This window comes from Gavialis gangeticus, unplaced genomic scaffold, assembly GCF_001723915.1.
Source record: "Gavialis gangeticus isolate Ggan-Ray unplaced genomic scaffold, GavGan_comp1, whole genome shotgun sequence".
In the NCBI taxonomy this organism is placed as follows: domain Eukaryota; kingdom Metazoa; phylum Chordata; order Crocodylia; family Gavialidae; genus Gavialis; species Gavialis gangeticus.
This window is the reverse complement of record NW_017729032.1, coordinates 5,796,080-5,814,746: the sequence shown is the minus strand read 5'-3', so window position 1 is coordinate 5,814,746 and position 18,667 is coordinate 5,796,080. Positions and strand designations below refer to the sequence as shown.

The window sequence follows — 18,667 nt, the reverse complement described above, 5'->3', positions numbered from 1 at the left end:
GTTTTGGGAAGGCTTCAGTGTCTAATGCCAGATCCCAGAAATGGCTCAGCATCATAGAAAATGAGGGTTGGAAGGGACCTTAGTCCAACCCACCTGCTCAAAGCAGGACCAGCCGCAACTAGATCATCCCAGCCAAGGCTTTGTCTAGCTAGGTCTTAAAAATCCCCAAGGATGGAGAGTCCACAACCATCCTGGGTAACCTGTTCCAGCGCTTCATCACCCTCCTCTTGAGAGAGTTTTTCTTAATATCCAACCTCAACTTCCCTTGCTGCAACTTGAGCCCATTGCTCCTTGTTCTGCCACCACTGAGCTCCATCCTCTAGAAGGAGGTTTGTTTTGTGGAAAGACGCAGAGCATGGATCTCGGCTTGGCAAATAGCAGGGAGATCAGGGAAGAACCAGATTAAATTTTCACTGATTCAGAGAAAAGGCTGAAAAGGGGTATCGGGAACTCCAATCTCTCCTGACAGTCCTTCCCTCTCAGCCAACCCTTCCCTGACTCACCTTGGTTCCTTTCTACTGGGTTAGGAGGAAAGCCTTTTATGGTTTTCAGATTAATGCTCTCCTGCTGAAATCTTTTCTTCCATCCACAAGCTGCAATCGTTTGCAGCCTATCCGCTATACATCCCTGACATCTAAAATGATCTGTAGATATCCCACGCACATTCTGTGTTCGTAACTACCACTGACGTTAAGCAGGTGGTTGCGCTGATCAAGGTGCGCATCAACTGAACAGAGCCCTGTTGTTGAAGAAGGGCAGTATATGACCTGTGGGGTTTTTGTACAAGAGCCTTCTGGGAGGTTATATAGGTAAGAGGAAAGATTCACGATCATATGTAGAGATAAATCTCCCGGATGGCTTGGAAAATTAGAGGAAAGAGGGGAAGTTACCTAGGGTCTAAATGCTCTGAAAGTCAAAAACACAGTCCTAGCTACTTTGATTTATTAAATTTCCCAGGAGATTCTTCACAAAAGATTAAGTGTGAAATTCTGGCCCCTTTGAAGTCCCCAGGAGATTTGCCATTGACTTCAGCAGAGCCAGGAGCTCACCCCAGATGATAGTCCGTATTCAACAGCTGTCACATTCTGCTACAGAGGTTAACCAATCCCTTTCAATAGTGTGTATATCTGTTTGGTAAATATGTAAAGTGCATTAGGCTCTTTGGGATAAAAGTAAGTCATTTTGGTTCTGCAGTTTTATTTCCATGGATTCCTTGAAATTCAGTCAATGAAAAAAAAATCCGTTTATATCATTCTGTTAAGATATTGTACTTTCCCTTTGGGAATGATATGTTTAAAAGAAGTTCCCCTACAATAGACCAAATTGCATGTATTATAGTAGGATTAATAAAACCCGCTAGTCAGTTATTCATCCTGTTGTTTAATTTATAGGCTGCGGTTTATGATGGGCCTACTCCAGACTGTATTTCATCCAGTTTTAAGGGGGAGAAAAAACTGCACATGCACTTCTTGAGCTACAGATAATAAAATATATCTTTATGATCATCTGTGTAATTAAAACAAATTTTTGTCACTCTGCCTGAGTGGTGCCATTTGGTGCCTGTGGCACATAGTAAAATAGTTTTAACAAGATTGTCCCCAGAAAAGGGAGGCACCGTTTTAATAGGGCTTAGCACTGAACTTGATTTGCACTGTTTAAAGGAAGTTAGAGGAGGTATAAATTTTATAGTGAACACTTCCAACATGAAAGTAAATTGCTTTTTCACAATAAATAACTACTGGCTTCTGGAACTGAGGTTTCACTACCAGGTGGAATGCATGATTTTTTGGATACTTGAAGGTTGCAGAAGTTAATTTCCCTTTCCCCCTCAGTGATCTTTTTTCTTTTTTTTTTTTTTTGCCTTCATTCTGAAAATATTTTACATGTGCGTTTATCATTTTGCACGTACTTATTCCTATAGAAATTGCTCAGGTGCAGAATGGCAAGCATGTTTGCTAGGCCTGCAAGTTCCAGGCCATAGTTTGTGAAGTAGTCCTTATCGGCACTTTTGGTCTGTATCATTCTTAGGAAATTCTTAGCTTCTTTATGCATTTTTCAAGAAAGCTCCAAAATGAGATTGGCAAATAATCAGGAGTGCTTACACAAAGTAACAATGTGAACCTCAGAAAATGCATCTATCCTGATCATCCAGGTGAGCTTTTTAGTTTGCACGTTTCAGCCAAAGCGCCATACGAGACGGTCGCCACTCTTATAAACGGCTACTTGATAAGAGAATCTTCAGCTAAGAGTAGAAATCACCTGGTTTTAAAAATATATATATCCAAAGTATACTACTAAATGACGCACCCTAAATGCTTTGTTCCAGGAGCCTGCATTACCGTTATTAATACACAGCTTGATCCCGAGACCCCCGTGGGAAGATTCTAAATTTGCAGATGACAGCGGGGTGCCCAATTACCATTGACTTGCACTGGATTTGTTTCTTTTAGGGCTTCTGAAGATCTTTCCCTTAGCAGATTCAAAACCATGACTGATTCAGTAACGGTTCCACATGGAACTACAGCACAAGCTCATACACACCCTATTCCTTTTAAAGCATCAACTTGAAAAGTGGCGTTTCTGTCTAATCGTGTTATACCCTCCCCCCCACTTTGTAAGTTATACCTAAGAGGATAATGACAAACAGAAGTTTATGAAGAAAAAAAAATCTGGTTTATGCGCTCTTTTTTTCTGTTATCTATATCTATATCTATCTTTTTTTTTTTTTCAATTTCAGTTGTCTGCCATTGCAGTACAGACAGTTTTTCTCTGTTTCTCCCTTGCTGAAAAGACCCTGGTAAACATGAGGGGAGCTGAAAAATCATATATATATATATATATATATATATATATGTGTGTGTGTGTGTGTGTGTGTATATATATATAAATTTTTAATGTGGCAGAATAATCCATGTAAAGGGTACTCCTCTAGGAATCGTATTTGGTTTTAATAAGCAAATTCCTGCAATGTGTGGTGTCAGTCCTGAGAACACCTACTGGAAGTGGTCTAAGAAAATGTTAAGGTGGTGAACTGAGTTTAGTATGAAGAACTTGGGTGATTTGCACAGAGTTTAAAGAATATTTCTTATATATCAGTGCATCCCTCTGCCTGTCTCCAGTGAGGAAGGAAAGGTATTCAAGCACATATTCTGAAATAAAAAAAGTAAAAGAGCTCTGCTTCAGGATAGGTGTGTAAGTGTCCTTTTGATCCAATAATGCCTCTAAGTGTGTTTGTGCGTGTTTATTGATGTGTCTGCACGGCATTCTAGAAATAATCACATTTTATATTGCAAAGAATGGAAACAAAAAAAACCGAACATGATGGATGAGAATAAGCATCATGAATATTTCATATCCTTTATGGGCTGCAGAAGGATTGTATTAGTTGACAGTCCGATATCGTGGTGATAGGGGACCGTCTAAGTGGAGAGATAGATAGACAGACAGACAGAATAAACTACGTTGACCTTCCACTGTGGCATTCCTTTGAACAAAGTGCAATATTACTTTAGGGCATCTTGACAGATTCATAGTTTTGATTTTCTTTTAGTGGCCTCTTCAAGTGTTAATAAAAATATTAAAGTTTTATGTCTGTTTCAGAATAATTTGAAACACAGCCTTCTGCCATCCACGATTCGGAGAATGTCAAAGAGAACCTAAAGGGAAAGGTCACGGAGCCCAGTGCTCACAAATCAGATTCATGTGCCAAAGGGAATAAGGTTTTCCACCTGTGCAGAGAAATTTTACACTTAACTGCACCCATGGTTTTTAGCAAAGGAAATCAGTCAGGCTTTTGTGTACTCGGTGAAGGGGCGGCGGAGCTAGGTATTAATCACTGTGACAGACTTCATGTCCGAGTCGCGGCTGTCAAACAGAATTGTCACTAGTTTATGTCGGGCTTTGGAGATATTTAACAAAAATGGCTTTGTTTAAACTTTTATGGGCAGCAAAATAAAATAAAAAAGAAAGTATAAAGAGGAGGCGATGACCAAAAAAAAACAAAGGGAGACCGATGAGCTGGAAAGCCAAACGGGCCAAATTCTGCCCTCGGCAGTGCTCTGGGAGCCCACTCGGTTTGAGGAAGAGCTGAGCCCAAAGAAATGAAAAATCCCCAGCTGGCGAGCAAGGACCTTAAATAGTTTATGTCTGCGGCTGCCGATGCAACATCTTCCCCTTTCCTCCTCCGAAGTAAATAATTAAAAGCGTTGGTGCTCATCTGCATTGTGCTGCAGCCCAGCACGTCACGTTCAATAAGCACTTCCCAGTGAAATATGGAATAGTGTATTTCAAGAGGTGGATTCATTCACAAGCCCAGGATACCTACAGATGAAACACAAGGGGCCAAGCCCTGCCCTTGGATCTGCGTGCTTGTGAGTCACTGGCTTCATTAGGAAGCACCTCAGAGAGTTCAGCTCTTTCTGATGTGTATAAATTAAAGAATCAATGCAGTACGTTGCCTAAATACTGCCAGTGTCTCAGTCTTTGCCCAGAAGTGTTGGGCTTAGACCCTCCTCAGGTATACTCTGGGTTAGCTGTCTTGACATGGTAGGAGCTGCAAGGGCATGGGATCTGGCCTGTGATCGTTTTGTTCAAGGCACAGTGCTGCTGCACAAGTGATATGATTCAGGGCACATCCTCAGCTGGCTGAAGTTGCTATAGGGCTATTGATGAAGCCGCTGCAATTTATGCCAGCTCTTACATGTGCCACTTGTACCACTTTATTTTTGTGCAGCTGTGTCACAACAGGTCTGCGATTCAGGCAGGGATGTTAATGGACTTGATCAGCATGTAAACCATTATTGTTAAGGAAGGAAAGATGGTCTTGTGGCTAAAGGGGCACAGGCCAAGTCCCAAAACTGGTTTCCTGAGATGGCTATGTGGAATAGCTCCCAGCTTACCTGAATAGGCTGGCAAAATCCCTAGTGTACCTTCAGTAACTCTGGCAAAGTAGTCCTTCTGCTGCTATAGCTAGTATAAGTGGAGGTCTACCTTTAAAAAATGCTCTCTAGTGTAGCCAAGGCTCAGTCAACTTAAAATTGAGTCATCTTATTAAAAAGGTACAAGTAGCTTCAGTGAAACCTCTTTACCTCCCTGCAAGTCTCTTGCTAACAACATGGTTTTATAGTCATAGTTTTCTCCATGGATAAATGTTTCCCCTCACATGATATTGTGTGAAAGACCCACACAACCAGCAGGGGAATCTGAATGGACTTTCCAGGGAAACTGGTCAAACTGGCTACATACAGACTGCAGCAAATAAATTGGCTGCCACAGAAAATTCATTTTCTCTATGTCTATTTCAGTAAGGATAACCTTACATGTTGCAGCGTTATCATCATCATCATCACCACTACTACTTCTAATTCCGTATAATATAATATAATATAATATAATATAATATAATATAAACCAATGTTGATGTGAAAAATGCATGGGCGAGTTGAAATCTTTTACGTGCAGCCTATATGATCTATTTATGACTAAAAAATGGAAGCCTACTTATGCAAACTTACATTTTAAAGAAGAGGTTCTGCTTTATATTATCCGTCAAGTCTAGGGAGGCCAGCAGTCTTGGGGCTTGTGGACCCACAAGGCACATCCCAATGAGTGCACATGTGGTTCGAGGAGCCTCAAACCCATTTGAGGTGCTGCAAACCACATGCGGTGCATGTGCACCTGTTTGCTGTGATGCACCAGGATCTCCCCGTGTCAAAAAACCCCACCACTATAAAAAGCAGTGCATGAGCCACCACAAAGCCAGAGCCTGGCTGGCCAGAGCCATGCTTTGGCTGCCAGTCAGGCTTTGAGCGGCCAGCTCAGCATTACTGTTGCTCCAGGAGGCTCCCAAGACCCAGGTAAAGCTGCTGGGACCAGCACAGGAGCTGGCTGCTGCCTCCCCTACTCCACCTGGGTCACTTCGCAGTATGCCAGAGTGAATGTGCACAGATATGTGCTACAGCTATTTGTCCCACACAAAATGTGCACCCCTGCACATGCACACTCGTCAGGACATGCCCACAAAGGCTAGTTTTGTTTCAACTGAATGACATGGGAATAGATTATTAAAGATGTTCTTTTTAGCAAGAAAGGTGACATGCCTGAAGCCTCTGGGACATTATGTGATTTGTCTCAAAGTAGACTGGACTACACTTAAGAGGACCCTTTCCTGCATTACCAGTAACTCATTATGTTACGTAAACTAACATATCTCGTTTACTCACATGTTGGAGGACATCTCTCAGTGAGCTGTCATAGTTTCCATAATAATAGGTCACTGTTTTTTGGAGGAGGATGGGTTATGCACTGGCTCACAAGCATAATCAACCTCTGAAAGTGAAGTAGAGCTGTACTTGTTAAGCTTGTAACTTAATCAGACGCACTCATAGGAAAAACAAATCGTCAAATTCCCTTTGAATATGAGAGCAGAAGCTTGACAGCCTGGCATTGAAAAAAATACTGATTTAAATCCAAAAAGTCAATAATTTTCTTTTGCAAAGGCACTTTGCCACATGAAAAGTTTGTATGTAATGTAGACGTTTGATTAGAGAAGTACTTAAGGAGGTCATTGGGCTGGACTTGATACTGAGCAGAAAATGTGTTCTACAAGAGCAAAACTTGCAAGTCGTTCCTTCCCTGGAGCTGACTAAGAACTCATACTTGTTGTATGTATCCATGTGCCTGATTTTGCAGCCACTTATCCTTGTCTAAGTCTAAATTAAGTCTTTTGAAGCCAATGGAGTTACAACTCTACTGAAGTAACACGGACACGTTCCAGAATTAGTCCTTCTTAGGTGATCAGTCCTTGAGTTAGTACTCAAAACTAGATGTGCCGTTGAATGGCCCTTTTTAATGATTGTCTCTGTAACCTTCTGTGGGCAAGATGAGAGCGTGGGAAATGATTGTCTGATATTTTTCTAGACTTTTGTGTTTTGGAAATGGCATGCTGCTGGAGATTAGGTTTAGCCTTCATTAGCCAAAAATACTGGCATCTGTTTTCCATTGGTTATGGTGCAGTTTTGCCAGTAGTGACCAAGTATAAATGCTGGTTGGAAACATTCACAGGGGAAAGGTACTTTTAATGTTGAAAAAAATTAGCGCAGCTGTTACATTGTGCTCTCTTGGCATCAGATCTTCTTAGCAATTACTGCTCCAAGTCCCAACACTCAAAATTGGTGTCCAGGTTGTCTGTTCCGATGAACACGTTCATTCAAATCTGTTCAGTATTTCTTAAATTGTTGTAATGTAATAAGAAATGCTTGCTTAGGGAGAGCCTAATTTCCAGCACTGTTTTTGGAGGTGTTAATTATAGAAAACCATTGAAAAGTAGAGCTGGAAGGGAGCTCCAGAGGTCATTTAACACAACCAGTGATCATTTCAGTGAAGGCTATGGTTTATAGTATCAGTCGACAGAGCTTCATCTTGCCCAGGAGTGGATCGTTGGGTGTCTAAGCACATAGTGGTACGTAAAGAATGAGAGTGGAATTGCAAAAAAGTTATTAGTGAAAAGAAAAAAAATCAACATCCATTGAAGTCAAATGGGGAATACTCCTAGAATCGGGAATCGTTTTTAAAAACAGAATGAACCTTTTAAGAGTCTGTGTGTGCACGCTGAGAAGAGTGATTCTCTTCTGGTGAAAGCTCCTAATGTGATAGTAGCTGCTTATCATTTACTTGCGAGAAGGGGAAAGAATTGCTAACACTGAGGTAACTTCTGTTCTTGCCTGCTCCAGTTTTAACCCTGGATGAAGGAGCGTTAAAACTGGAGTGGGCTTGCTGCCTTGGAATTATTCTCAGGTCGTTCACACATAACAATGAGAATGTGCCAGCTGCTGCCCTTTTGAAACATTCCCCTTTTGAAAGGTCTCCAAGCATCCTACGTAACACCCAGAGGGTGAGTCTAGATGTGCACTTTAATGCACATCAGCCTATATTAATGTTCATTAAAGTGTCACAAAAAATACTCTTTAGCTAATGTATATTAAAACAGGGTAATTTTTCTAGTACCTCACAATGGAGATACTACATTTAATGTGCATTACCTAAAGCACATTAATGAATGTGTAGACACACCCAGAGAGTATTACTTTGTAGGGTGGCACCAACACATCTACACTGTAGGAGTGCTTCTTGTGAAGGCAGTAGAAGTTTGCTTTTATGCCACTTCCAATTTACATTTACTTTAATGTGAGGTTTAGTCGCTCCAAATTTATAGGCCCCCTCAAAGGTGACCGTTGATTTGCAGTTTGCAATTAACAAGGAAGGAAACATAGAAGAACAGCATTTAACCCTGGATAAATCTTCGCAAGTCTGAGAGGCCAGGTTCTTTGGATCAATGGATATTCTTTACTCCACTTCCCATGGAGCACACATCACCCACTGTCGCTTGTGTGTTGGAAGAAAGTAAGAATGTCATGGTTGGGATCACCCTTTAGTGGAGCATGCCGGGGATGCAGCATTGAAAAAATCGGTGTAATTGATATTCTGGTATGACACCCATCACCGATCATTGTGAGCCTCATTGCAACAAAGATGTTTAGGCTCCTTCTGGGGAGGAAGGAATCCTTCTTCAGGCTGAAGAGTTTCAGTGCAAGCTCTGAGGCCAGCCTGCACCATGTCACAAGTCTGGCATGGATGAAGTGCAGCCTTCTCCGTCCATATTTCTGCAGCCTGGACAAATATCATAAGTTCAGTTGTGTTCCAAGTAAACAGAAGGGTTTGAGCTGCAACTTGTCCTGGCTGCCACTGGGAACACTATAGCACCAATTGAGCATGTAGCCCCTTTGCCTCTCCTTTCAGTTCCTCTCTATGCTTCAGGCAGCAATTAGGCTTCTCTCTGCAACTGTGAAGCTAGAAATATATTTTAAAAAAATACAGAAGCTCAGAGTCTCATGTGAAGCTAGAAATATATTTTTTAAAAGTACAGAAGCTCAGTCTCATGTAATTGAAATCTGGAGCTGGGCTGCAGAAAAAACACCAAAGATAGTGAACTTCATGATACAACCACTAGAGTCAGTAATACTGCAATTTGTCTATACAGCCATTTTCACCCCTACAGCATACTTGCTAGCACAGAAGGTCTTAATTTTTGTACCCTTGAGTAGAAAGTTTCTGTGCATCATTAAGTGTCTGAAAAGAGACCTCCTCACAGATGCATCTACATGTGCAAATAATGCAAAGCAACAAACTCTGGAGCAGTTTGCACCAAAGAAAACTACTCCCAGCCACAGCATCTACACCTGTGCCAAGGGCAGCAACAATTTTAGCCAGTTCACACCAGGGCCACTGAGCCCCAGGCCCTGGGTGGGTCAGTGTTGGGCAGCGGAGGGGCTGGCTGGGGCACAAGTGTGCTGAAAGGCTAGGCAGCAGGCAGAAGTCTGGCCTCCATCTGGCTGGGCTGACCAGGCACAACTTACACTCATGGTCAGCGTTTACACATGCATGTAATCACAGTAAATTACCCTGGCATAAGATAGTACTGTCCCTAATAGTACTATCTGACGCTGACATAAATTAGTTTACTGCAGCCTAATACTGTTGCATGTGTAGACAGTGATACTTTACTCCGCAGCTAATTAGTCTACTCTGCGGTAAAGACACGGCCACAGAGAGCAGAAGAACCCATGGTTCAGAAGTTTCTGATTCTCGTCAGCAAGGTGGTGATTCTGTAAGAACAGCATTCATAGGTCCATGAAGAACTCTGAAACGGTAGTCCTTTTGTTGCTTCCTCCTGAGTGTCCACAGGGTCATAACGTGTCAACACACATTTGATTGATCCTGTTTCATAGCTACAGCCCAGACCTCACTGTCCCTTAACTGTGCTGGACAAAAGGGAGGGGAAGAATGAAAACAAATTTTACCCCCAAAGGTCAGCACATAGCCTCCCAGCACCATTCCAAAGCCAATCTAACACGCAAGAAGTTTTGTTTTTTACATAGTCTCTTTGCAGAGTAAAATCACGTATAAGGATTTGGAAAAATGCATGAAAGAATCCTAGAGGTTCAAATCCATTGTTCAGATTGATATTATTAGCTCCTCACTGGAGGACGCTTATGGTACATATATATTTGATCCCTTGCTTGCAGAGTTCTGTCAAGTCTTGCTATATTGGAGTACAAGCTTCATTAGCCGTGTTCTCGCTCAGCTCTTTTTATCTGTGGATACCAAACCAGTGGTAGTCAATGACATTTTAATGTTTACAAAAAACACCACCACAACAATTTGATTTCTCTTGGCTTTTTTTAGCAGTCAGATTTCTTATGTTCTGTTACAAATAAATACAGTCGTATTTCATTTATGACATGCTTTAGAGTCTCATTAGTGAAAGTGAGGCTCACTGGGGTCTTCATTAAGTCCCAGCAGCTTAGACCTCCACAGTGCCAAGCCCATCTCTTTAGGGTGTTGACTGGCACCCCGCATCCAAGGGCTGAAGAAGTACGTATGGCTGAACTGTGGATCAGTCTCTTTTGCTGTCCCTTTAAGGCAGAAGCACGCTCAGGGCCGGTGTCGCTGGAAGTTTTTTGGGAGGGAAGGGGGTTGTTGGAGGAATGGCTTGTTTTGTTTCCTGGTGCCTTGTCAGCATTGTCTGACAAGTCCTGTGAACAGCTCAAGTCTGATTTTCATGATAACCGTAGGTCGTTTATACAAATGCTCTGGGAGAGTGTGGGGGAGGTGATCTTTAATTAGAGCAGCTCTGAGAGCCACTCTAATTAAAGTGCCTGGAGCATCTTGTATATCAGCGTCCCCACATTGAAACATGGCAGCGGGGGCACTTTCACTAAAGCTCATCAAATGAGCTTTAGTTAAAGTGCCCCCACTGCCATTTTCAGCATGGGGGCGCTGATACATGAGACACTGGAGTAATTACCATGCTCCAGCGGACTCGATTAATCGAGTCTGCTCTGACGTGCTGTAATTATAGCATGTCGAAGCGGCCTTGCTGCTTGTGTATAGGCACCCATGATGGCCCACAGAGACCTGGTTATCCCATTTCCTGTTGAGGGAGCCTATTTCCTTTTTTTTTTTTAAATACATGATGACATAATCATTGCAAAGCAAAGAAAAGCATAATCACAATTTTATGTCCATATTTTGCAGCTAGCTGATTGCCTCAAGTGTAATATTATGCAAATCCAATAGAGTTCCATTAAATGCACGGAGAGGGCATTCAGGGGTGATGTGGTTCAGAGTTTGAAAACGGGCACCACAATCGCAGTTTGGTGAGCTGGTCCAGCCCCATCAGTGTAACAAAAATCAGCACCTGCCATGTCCTGTCCTTATTCAATTTACAGAAGACCAAAGATGTCTAGGGAGCTCAAAGCCAGCTGGTCTAATGATGGGATTTGTCAGGGATCCTGTTTTTTTCTGATTTAAAAAAAAATCTCCAATTTTCGGTTAAAAATAAGTAACCCCAAATCCACATTTTTCCATGATTAAAATGACGCACCACTATATATAGATTTACATATTAGTGGTGTTTCATTTAAATCATGGGAAAATGTGGATTTGGGGTTACTTATTTTTAACCGAAAATTGGAGATTTTTTTTTAAATCAGGAAAAAACAGGATCCCTGACAAATCCCATCATTAGACCAGCTGGCTTTGAGCTCCCTAGACTTCTTTGGACTTCTGTAAATCGAATAAGGACAGGACACGGCAGGTGCTGATTTTTGTTACACTGATGGGGCTGGACCAGCTCACCAAACTGTGACTGTGGTGCCCCTTTTCAAACTCTGAACCACATCAGCCCTGAATGCCCTCTCTGTGCATTTAACCAAAAATTGGAGATATTTTTTTAATCAGAGAAAACTAGGATCCTTGGTAATAATAATTTATATATTAAGGGGTGAATTGAGCCACTCTAGTGTCCAGGCATCTTGGCTGTTAAGTGAGTCTTGCTCAAGCTGAATTGCTATTCTCCAAGTGGGATGTCTAGATTTTCATCCAGATGCTTCAGTGGGTTTAAGGGATCTTTGTCTATAAGTCTTTACTTGGAAAAAAATGAGACTGTCCTGGAGGGTAGTGTGAGGAAATCTGTGAAGCTTTCCAACTGTTTACTTGGAAAGTTTCACAGACCCAGGTGGGTACAGAACATACCCCCTTTCACCTACCTGGGAAAGGGATTCCCCCAACCCAGTGGATCCTTTCCAGTACCTGGAAGGCAAGAGCTCTTCATGTAACAGCCACTGGTATCCTGTGAATTTCTTTATCCCTGCCATTCCTATAGAGAGATAGTGCTAGCTGCGCACAGCTTCTCTTGAGTCCAGCTCCACAGGGAATGGGATCTCCAGAAGGTTTAATACATCTGGCATTAGTGAGTGAATGCAGTCCGTCTGCAACTATCCTTCCATAACTTCCATCAGCTATAAAATATGCACATACGCAGTCACTGTAACCAGCACAAAGGTCCAACTTCCAGTTTGGTGGAAGCTGTTTCATTGTGTGCAGTCACACAGGAGTTTAGGAAAGGAAGCAAAAATAACCTGTTTTGGGGTTTTTTTGCAAAGGAGGATGACAATGCTATGTATGAAGGATAATTTGTATTGTGGGAGTTTGGTTAGGATTCTCCTTTCTTTTCAAAGCCCAAAAAAATCTTTAATGGCCCCAGGTATTCAAGACATTGACTTTTGTCTTAGTCAAAAGTCCTGCACACCTGCAGTTATTTTCACAATGAGCATTTTGCAGCTGGGTACTTTTTCTACCCATCTCTCCCTCTCTCTTTCTCTCTACTGTTTTTTTTTTAATGGCACCAATTTGAGAAGAATGGGGCAGAAAGATTGTAAAGGAAGAAAAATATGCTCTAATCCTAGTCAAGGTATATTAAGTTCAGTAATACTCAGACATGACATAAGTGTTTGGAATTTGTGTATGAATAAAATTAAGAATTTTCTATGGCTAGAAGGTATCCGACTGTCAGAAAAAGGATTGTAAGCTATAAAATCCCGTGAAAAATCACACAGACAAGAGTTAGACAAATGTGCTGTCTTTACTTAGCAAAGGAATCGTGGTGGATATGCAAATAGAGAACAAAAATGACACATTTTTGCTTGATTCAAAGGCATTATCCATAATAGCATCTGCAATGTGTCTGCTATAGAAGGGCGTAAATTGGAATTTACATAGCAGCTTTTAAGAGCGAGGCTCTGACTCAGAGTCTGAAGGGGATGGCTGTGCTAGGAAAAGTCAGCCCGTATCAGGAGAACTTCACAAAAGACCGATTGTGCCTACTTGGAGTCACCTGCATGCTCTCCCTGCGATTCACACATACCATACATCTCAGGCATCGTCTCTAATGGAAACTTGAATAACTGGACTAGGAATCCATCAGTATGTTGAATCTTGTTTGGCAAGTTATTCTCTTTTGGATGAATTAAGTGCTTGTGAAAGGTGAAAGATTGACAGCCCCTGGAAACTGATATCCTCTGCTTATGTTAGTCTCCCTCAGCCTAAGACTTGAGATGCTACCCCTCTGCATACAAATAGATGAATTATCCCACTGGCTAAATTTTTGACTGCCAAGTTGGCAGCATTTGGACTGCACTTGCCTACATTCCTTCTGCTCTTATCAGTTGTGACATGTATACTGCTGATGATAATCAAGAAAAGCCTGGCTGCTTCTTCTCAAGAGGGGGAAAAAGGCCTAGACCATGTCACTGGTGTATCTGAGCTAGGCACAAGATTTCTTTTTTCTGCCACCCCTTCCTGCCAGCATGATTCTCATTATTGCATACAAGTAGCAGGGCCTGCAAGATCCCCTGGGCTTAGAGCATGGCTGGATGGTTTGGTTGACACTGTACCATCAGGCTGGAATAAGATCTGATTTGATCCTATTCTTCCTTTGTCCCGCTGTAATCTCAGCCTGCACGACATACCAGCCATTTCCCTTTTTGTAGTGGGTGCTTGGTTGTGTAGAAACATCAAGGAGACCTGAGCGCTTGATCAGGCTCTAGCTGTGGAGTTGCCAGTTTAGGCTGAAGCTCTGGTGGGATGGGGGTGACACCTCCTTATACTCTGTTAGACTCCCTTATACCTCCTTGCCCCTAATCTGTCTGTGTATAAGGAAGCATTAGCCAGTGTAATTTAGGAGAAGGAAAAGGGCAACTGCATTAATACACACCTGCATTTGGCTGCTTCTTACATTATGATAGACCACCATAAACTCTCTGAGACATTGGTAGAGTTGGATGGGAGGGAAAGTCTAGTGTGAAAGGAAGTGGGAAGGTCTCACACGGCACCCCCGATTTTGGTTTTACAATTCCAAACGTGGTCTAAAGCAGGGCTGTCTGACCAGTGGCCCGTGGGCGGCATACAGCCCCTTGAAGAGTTAAGCTTGAGACCTACAAGATCCCACCCAACCATCACTCCTCCCCTTAGTTGCCCCACCAGCTGGGAGGCTTCTATAGTGCCCAAGATGCACGAAAAGCAAAGAAGGGAACCAGCAAGCACTACAGATGTTGGTATTCTTGGTTGGGAGGGTGCATGTGCTGCACGCATGGCCAGAGCTGGGGGAGGCTAGACAGCCAGTGAGGTGCACAGCCCTTGCAGCCTGCGGTTCCTGGATGCCCAGAAGTTGGACAGCCCCGGTTAGGGCTCAAATCCAAGCTTCAGCTGTGCTCCTCAGTAAAGGTTTGCTCCCTTGTTGTGCCCACCACTTCCAATCAAAGATCTTTTGGTGCGTTTGGTAATGCACTGTGAGTCTCCCCACTCTTTGCACAGCAGCCACTTCATTTCTTTGCCAGTCCTTTTCAGTCTGGTTGGTAGAGGCCACTGCATCAAAGACAGGCCTTGTTCTCAGCTGAGCTGTGACAATTATTATTATTTATAGTGTCATTCAGGAAGGATTATATGTGTTGGTTGGTTGGTTTGTGTTGCCTGGTAGAGCTTCAGTCATGTGCCAGGACCTCCCTGGGCTAGGGACTGCACAAATCACGGACAAAAATGGCTCTTCTGTGCAACCTGCAATCTAATCACTCATTACTTAGCAAATGTCCCCATTTTTATTGCTCTGGCAGCAGGCTGAAGTCACAACCTAGGAGGAGGATGTACAGGTCTTCAGGTCTGTAAGCTACACTTAAAAAAAGATAAATGGCAGTTGGAGTTGTGGGGAAGGGGCCAGAGTTATGATAAGGATACCTGTTTAATAGGATCAGGTCTCAGATGATCACTTCCTTGAGATGGATACCAAGCACCCATGTGTGTACAACTTGCAGTTATTAACTCACTGAAATAGGTGTGACAGAGGTTAAGCAATCTGCATCCCATTGCAAGTACCCTGAGCTATCCATCTGTCTCCTAAATCCTGAACCATATTTTACTTTTGCTTATGTTTCCTGAGTAAGATGGGCAAAATCAATTATTTAGCAGCTAGTTTCAGCCCATAGTCATAATCTGTTCTACACTTTCCTGATGTTTGTGTACTTTTCTGGATTCATTGAAAAATAGACAAATAGGACTGAGAGGAACCTCTGGAGGTCATCGAGTCCAGCCTCCTGCTCAAGGCAAGATCATGCTTAACTACACCATCCCAGTCAAGCATTTCTCTAAAATACTATTTGTCTTACTTCTCTCCTACAACTCCATCCTGATCAGGTTTTGGCCAATAATGGTAGTCTCTGGAATTTTATACAAAATCTAACCCTATATGTATCCTTTCTGTTTCTCCCCACTAACTGTTTCATTTAATGGGTACCTGTGTTTTTTAGGATTGTAAACATTTTTTGTACTTATTTCAGTTCTTCTCCATCAGTTCATGCTGATTTTTTGCAAATCATGTGAACAAGCATTAATGAAGTATTATGGCTTGCTTCAATCCAGAATAAATTTATCTAATCTACTATATTCTCCCTAGCTTCTGGTTTACTTGGCAAATTCAGCCATAATAGTAGGAATAAACTTCAGTTAACTTAAGAATAAAAAAAACCTTATTTTTATCGCACAAAAATATAAGGCTTAAAGCCTTATGGCCCTGGACTGATTTGGTTTTACATGTTCTACCACAAACCTGCATCAGAGCGAATTTGGCTATTGGGGCATCTTTTGAAACACGCTCATCTGGGGGCTGTAGATTTATTAATCAGTTTGTAGGTCAAAACATGTTTAATTAGAAGTAAAGGAACAAGAATGACCATGAGTTTCATTTAATACACGTGGCCTTATAACCTTTGTATCTCTCCGAACTACCTGTACAGAAATGGAGATTCATTGCTTGAACTGGCTGAAATCCTGAAGTTTGCAAATACTTACTTATGTTTTAGATCATCCACCGAATCTTCAGAACCATCCCAGACTTCGGACTCCTCCACCTCCAATATCACATGCTCACACACCAAATCAGCATCATGCGGCCTCCATCAACTCCCTGAACAGAGGGAACTTTACTCCCCGCAGCAACCCCAGCCCCGCTCCTACCGATCACTCTCTTTCTGGAGACCAGCCAGCCAGCACCCAAGAGCCAGCCCATGCTCAGGACAACTGGTTACTCAACAGTAACATCCCACTGGAGACAAGGTAGCCTACTTACTTGAACTGTTTACTGTGCTTTGTGTTCAGATGCCTGTGTACAGCATAGACAAAAGTATCCATTTAGCCAGAAGTTCAAATTGTAAACCGATGTTTAACTTATGCATTCAGAGTTGTACGTATTATTCCCCGTGTCATTTATTTACCTCGAGAGAAGAAGAAATTGCTCTATTTCCATAGGCTACAAATATTAACAGCTGCTTGTAAGGTTATGGTCCTCATTTAGAATGGGGACAAGGATTGTCAATTAAAATTTTTTTTTTTAATTTTTCCTTTAAAGTCTTCTTGTCCTATGTGGTAAGATAAATCAACATCCTATTTAAGAAAGTAAAACAAGTCAATATATTGAAAAGATTTAGCCTGCTGGCTGTGCTTCTTCCAGCAGATATAATTGTAGTTTATCATTCAGGAAAGGTTGATCTTGTTAGACCTAATGGGAAGAGGACTGTTGATGCATTTTACTGCCCCACAATAATGCTCCAGCAAGTATGAAGCACTGAATAGCAGTGCATCGGTCAATTAATATTGCTTCCATTAACCTCTCAGGTTCTCTTCCATATGTGTTGTGCCTTTCTGAGTCTTCAGGTTGGTATGTCACAGGACTTTCCTACATAGCCTTAAGTAACTTGCTTGGCTTAAAAGGTGTTTTCATCATAAAACTGCCCAAGATTTCAGCAAACCTTTCAGTAGTGTGAAAATTGAACAATCTGCCAGCCTTCTTGAAGGAATTTTTTTACATTTTACATCTAGATAATATTGAACGTTCATATCTGTAAAGAAGTAAACACAATATAAATAAGAAATTGTCAATAGATCTGGTATTCTTCTACCTTCTCCTCAACCAATACACCCAATGAATAATGTGCAAAATTACCTGATTCTTTCCTTTGTTGTTAGCTAGAAGAACAGTCATAAATCTTTATGACTACACTTTCAAAAGATTCCTTAGGAGAGTAACTAGAAGGCTAAAGCCAGAGTTGAGTGCATCTATTGTAAGTAGGGACTCAAAAACATAAACCACAAAGTTTTGTATTGCTCCACATCCTTTAGCTCTCCTGGATTTTGCTTGACATCTTGAAAGTGGCTAAATTAATTCTAGCATCTCCCAAAAGTTGTTCTTGCTCTCAGAGGGCGTCCATTTGTAGCTATATCCTCTCAGTACCAACATTTGCACACCCATGGTTGTATGGATGATGAAAAAGATACTGCAAACATTGTTTAAAACCAGTCTTCTTCACCCATACAATCCAGATAATCTGCTAATACAACTTCTGAAAAGAGTTAGACTGACACTTCTCTCGCCCTTTATCCACTGCTTAGATGAGAGACAGGGAAAGTGCACACTTACACCCAAATTCTCTGTCACAGGGAACCACTGACATGAGCCATCCTCAACACACACAGGCACTGACATTCAGCCTGTTATACACAGGCATGCACATAATTTTTCCAGTTCTAAAGTTTTCTTCCTTCAACTACCACCCCACTCCACAATTTCCTTCACCAAGAAAGAGGCTGCAGAGGTAGTGGAGTCTTTGGCCTCAGAATTAGTATCTTTACCACTGTCCTTTGGCATGAGGAAGCATCTTTTGAGGGGGGGGGGGTGTGTGCAGAGTTTCTTAAATAGGTTGTTGATTACCTATAGATATCACTTAGTGCCAGGGTAGGAAACAACATTTACTAACCCCCACGACCAAACTAAGTGCCAAATTTGTCCCTTCGCTGAATGCGTAACTCAGTGAGATCAGTGGCAGCTGTGTACGGATATTTTCTAGAGCAATCTCTAGAGCAAAATCTATCTGCTTTAGCCATCTTGAGGGGGGGAAGGGGGCTCCAGTGAAAGCATAGCATTAAAAAGCAGGTGTATTTTTGACCTGTTTGAGAAGGAACCCTGTTTTCAAGCCCCATCTGAATCCCTGCTTTATGCCTTGGTTTAACATTTTACAGCATTTAGGGCTAATTGATTTCTCTGGGACTGACTGCCTAATAAGACCCAACCAGGAAACAAGCTCTAAAAGATTAGGAGAAAATTAAATGTTAGTACTGCAAGTGTGATTTGGCAACAGTTGCAGTAATTATAGAAGGTTACTAATTCTTGAGAGAGAGAGAGAGAGTGCGTGCACGCACGTGCACGTGTGTGTACATGCATGTA

The 18,667-nt window shown here is 42.0% G+C and overlaps 1 protein-coding gene across 5 annotated transcripts in view; it reads left to right on the top strand.

Moving 5' to 3' along the window:
• TENM4 (teneurin transmembrane protein 4) overlaps positions 1 to 18,667 on the top strand; it is an 894,317-nt gene that overhangs the window by 603,252 nt on the left and 272,398 nt on the right. For all 5 annotated transcript variants that reach the window (XM_019523993.1, XM_019523990.1, XM_019523994.1 and 2 more), the window contains one exon: positions 16,251 to 16,503. In XM_019523993.1, coding sequence (XP_019379538.1) covers positions 16,251 to 16,503 — 253 coding nt within the window. The remainder of the gene's footprint in view (positions 1 to 16,250; positions 16,504 to 18,667) is intronic.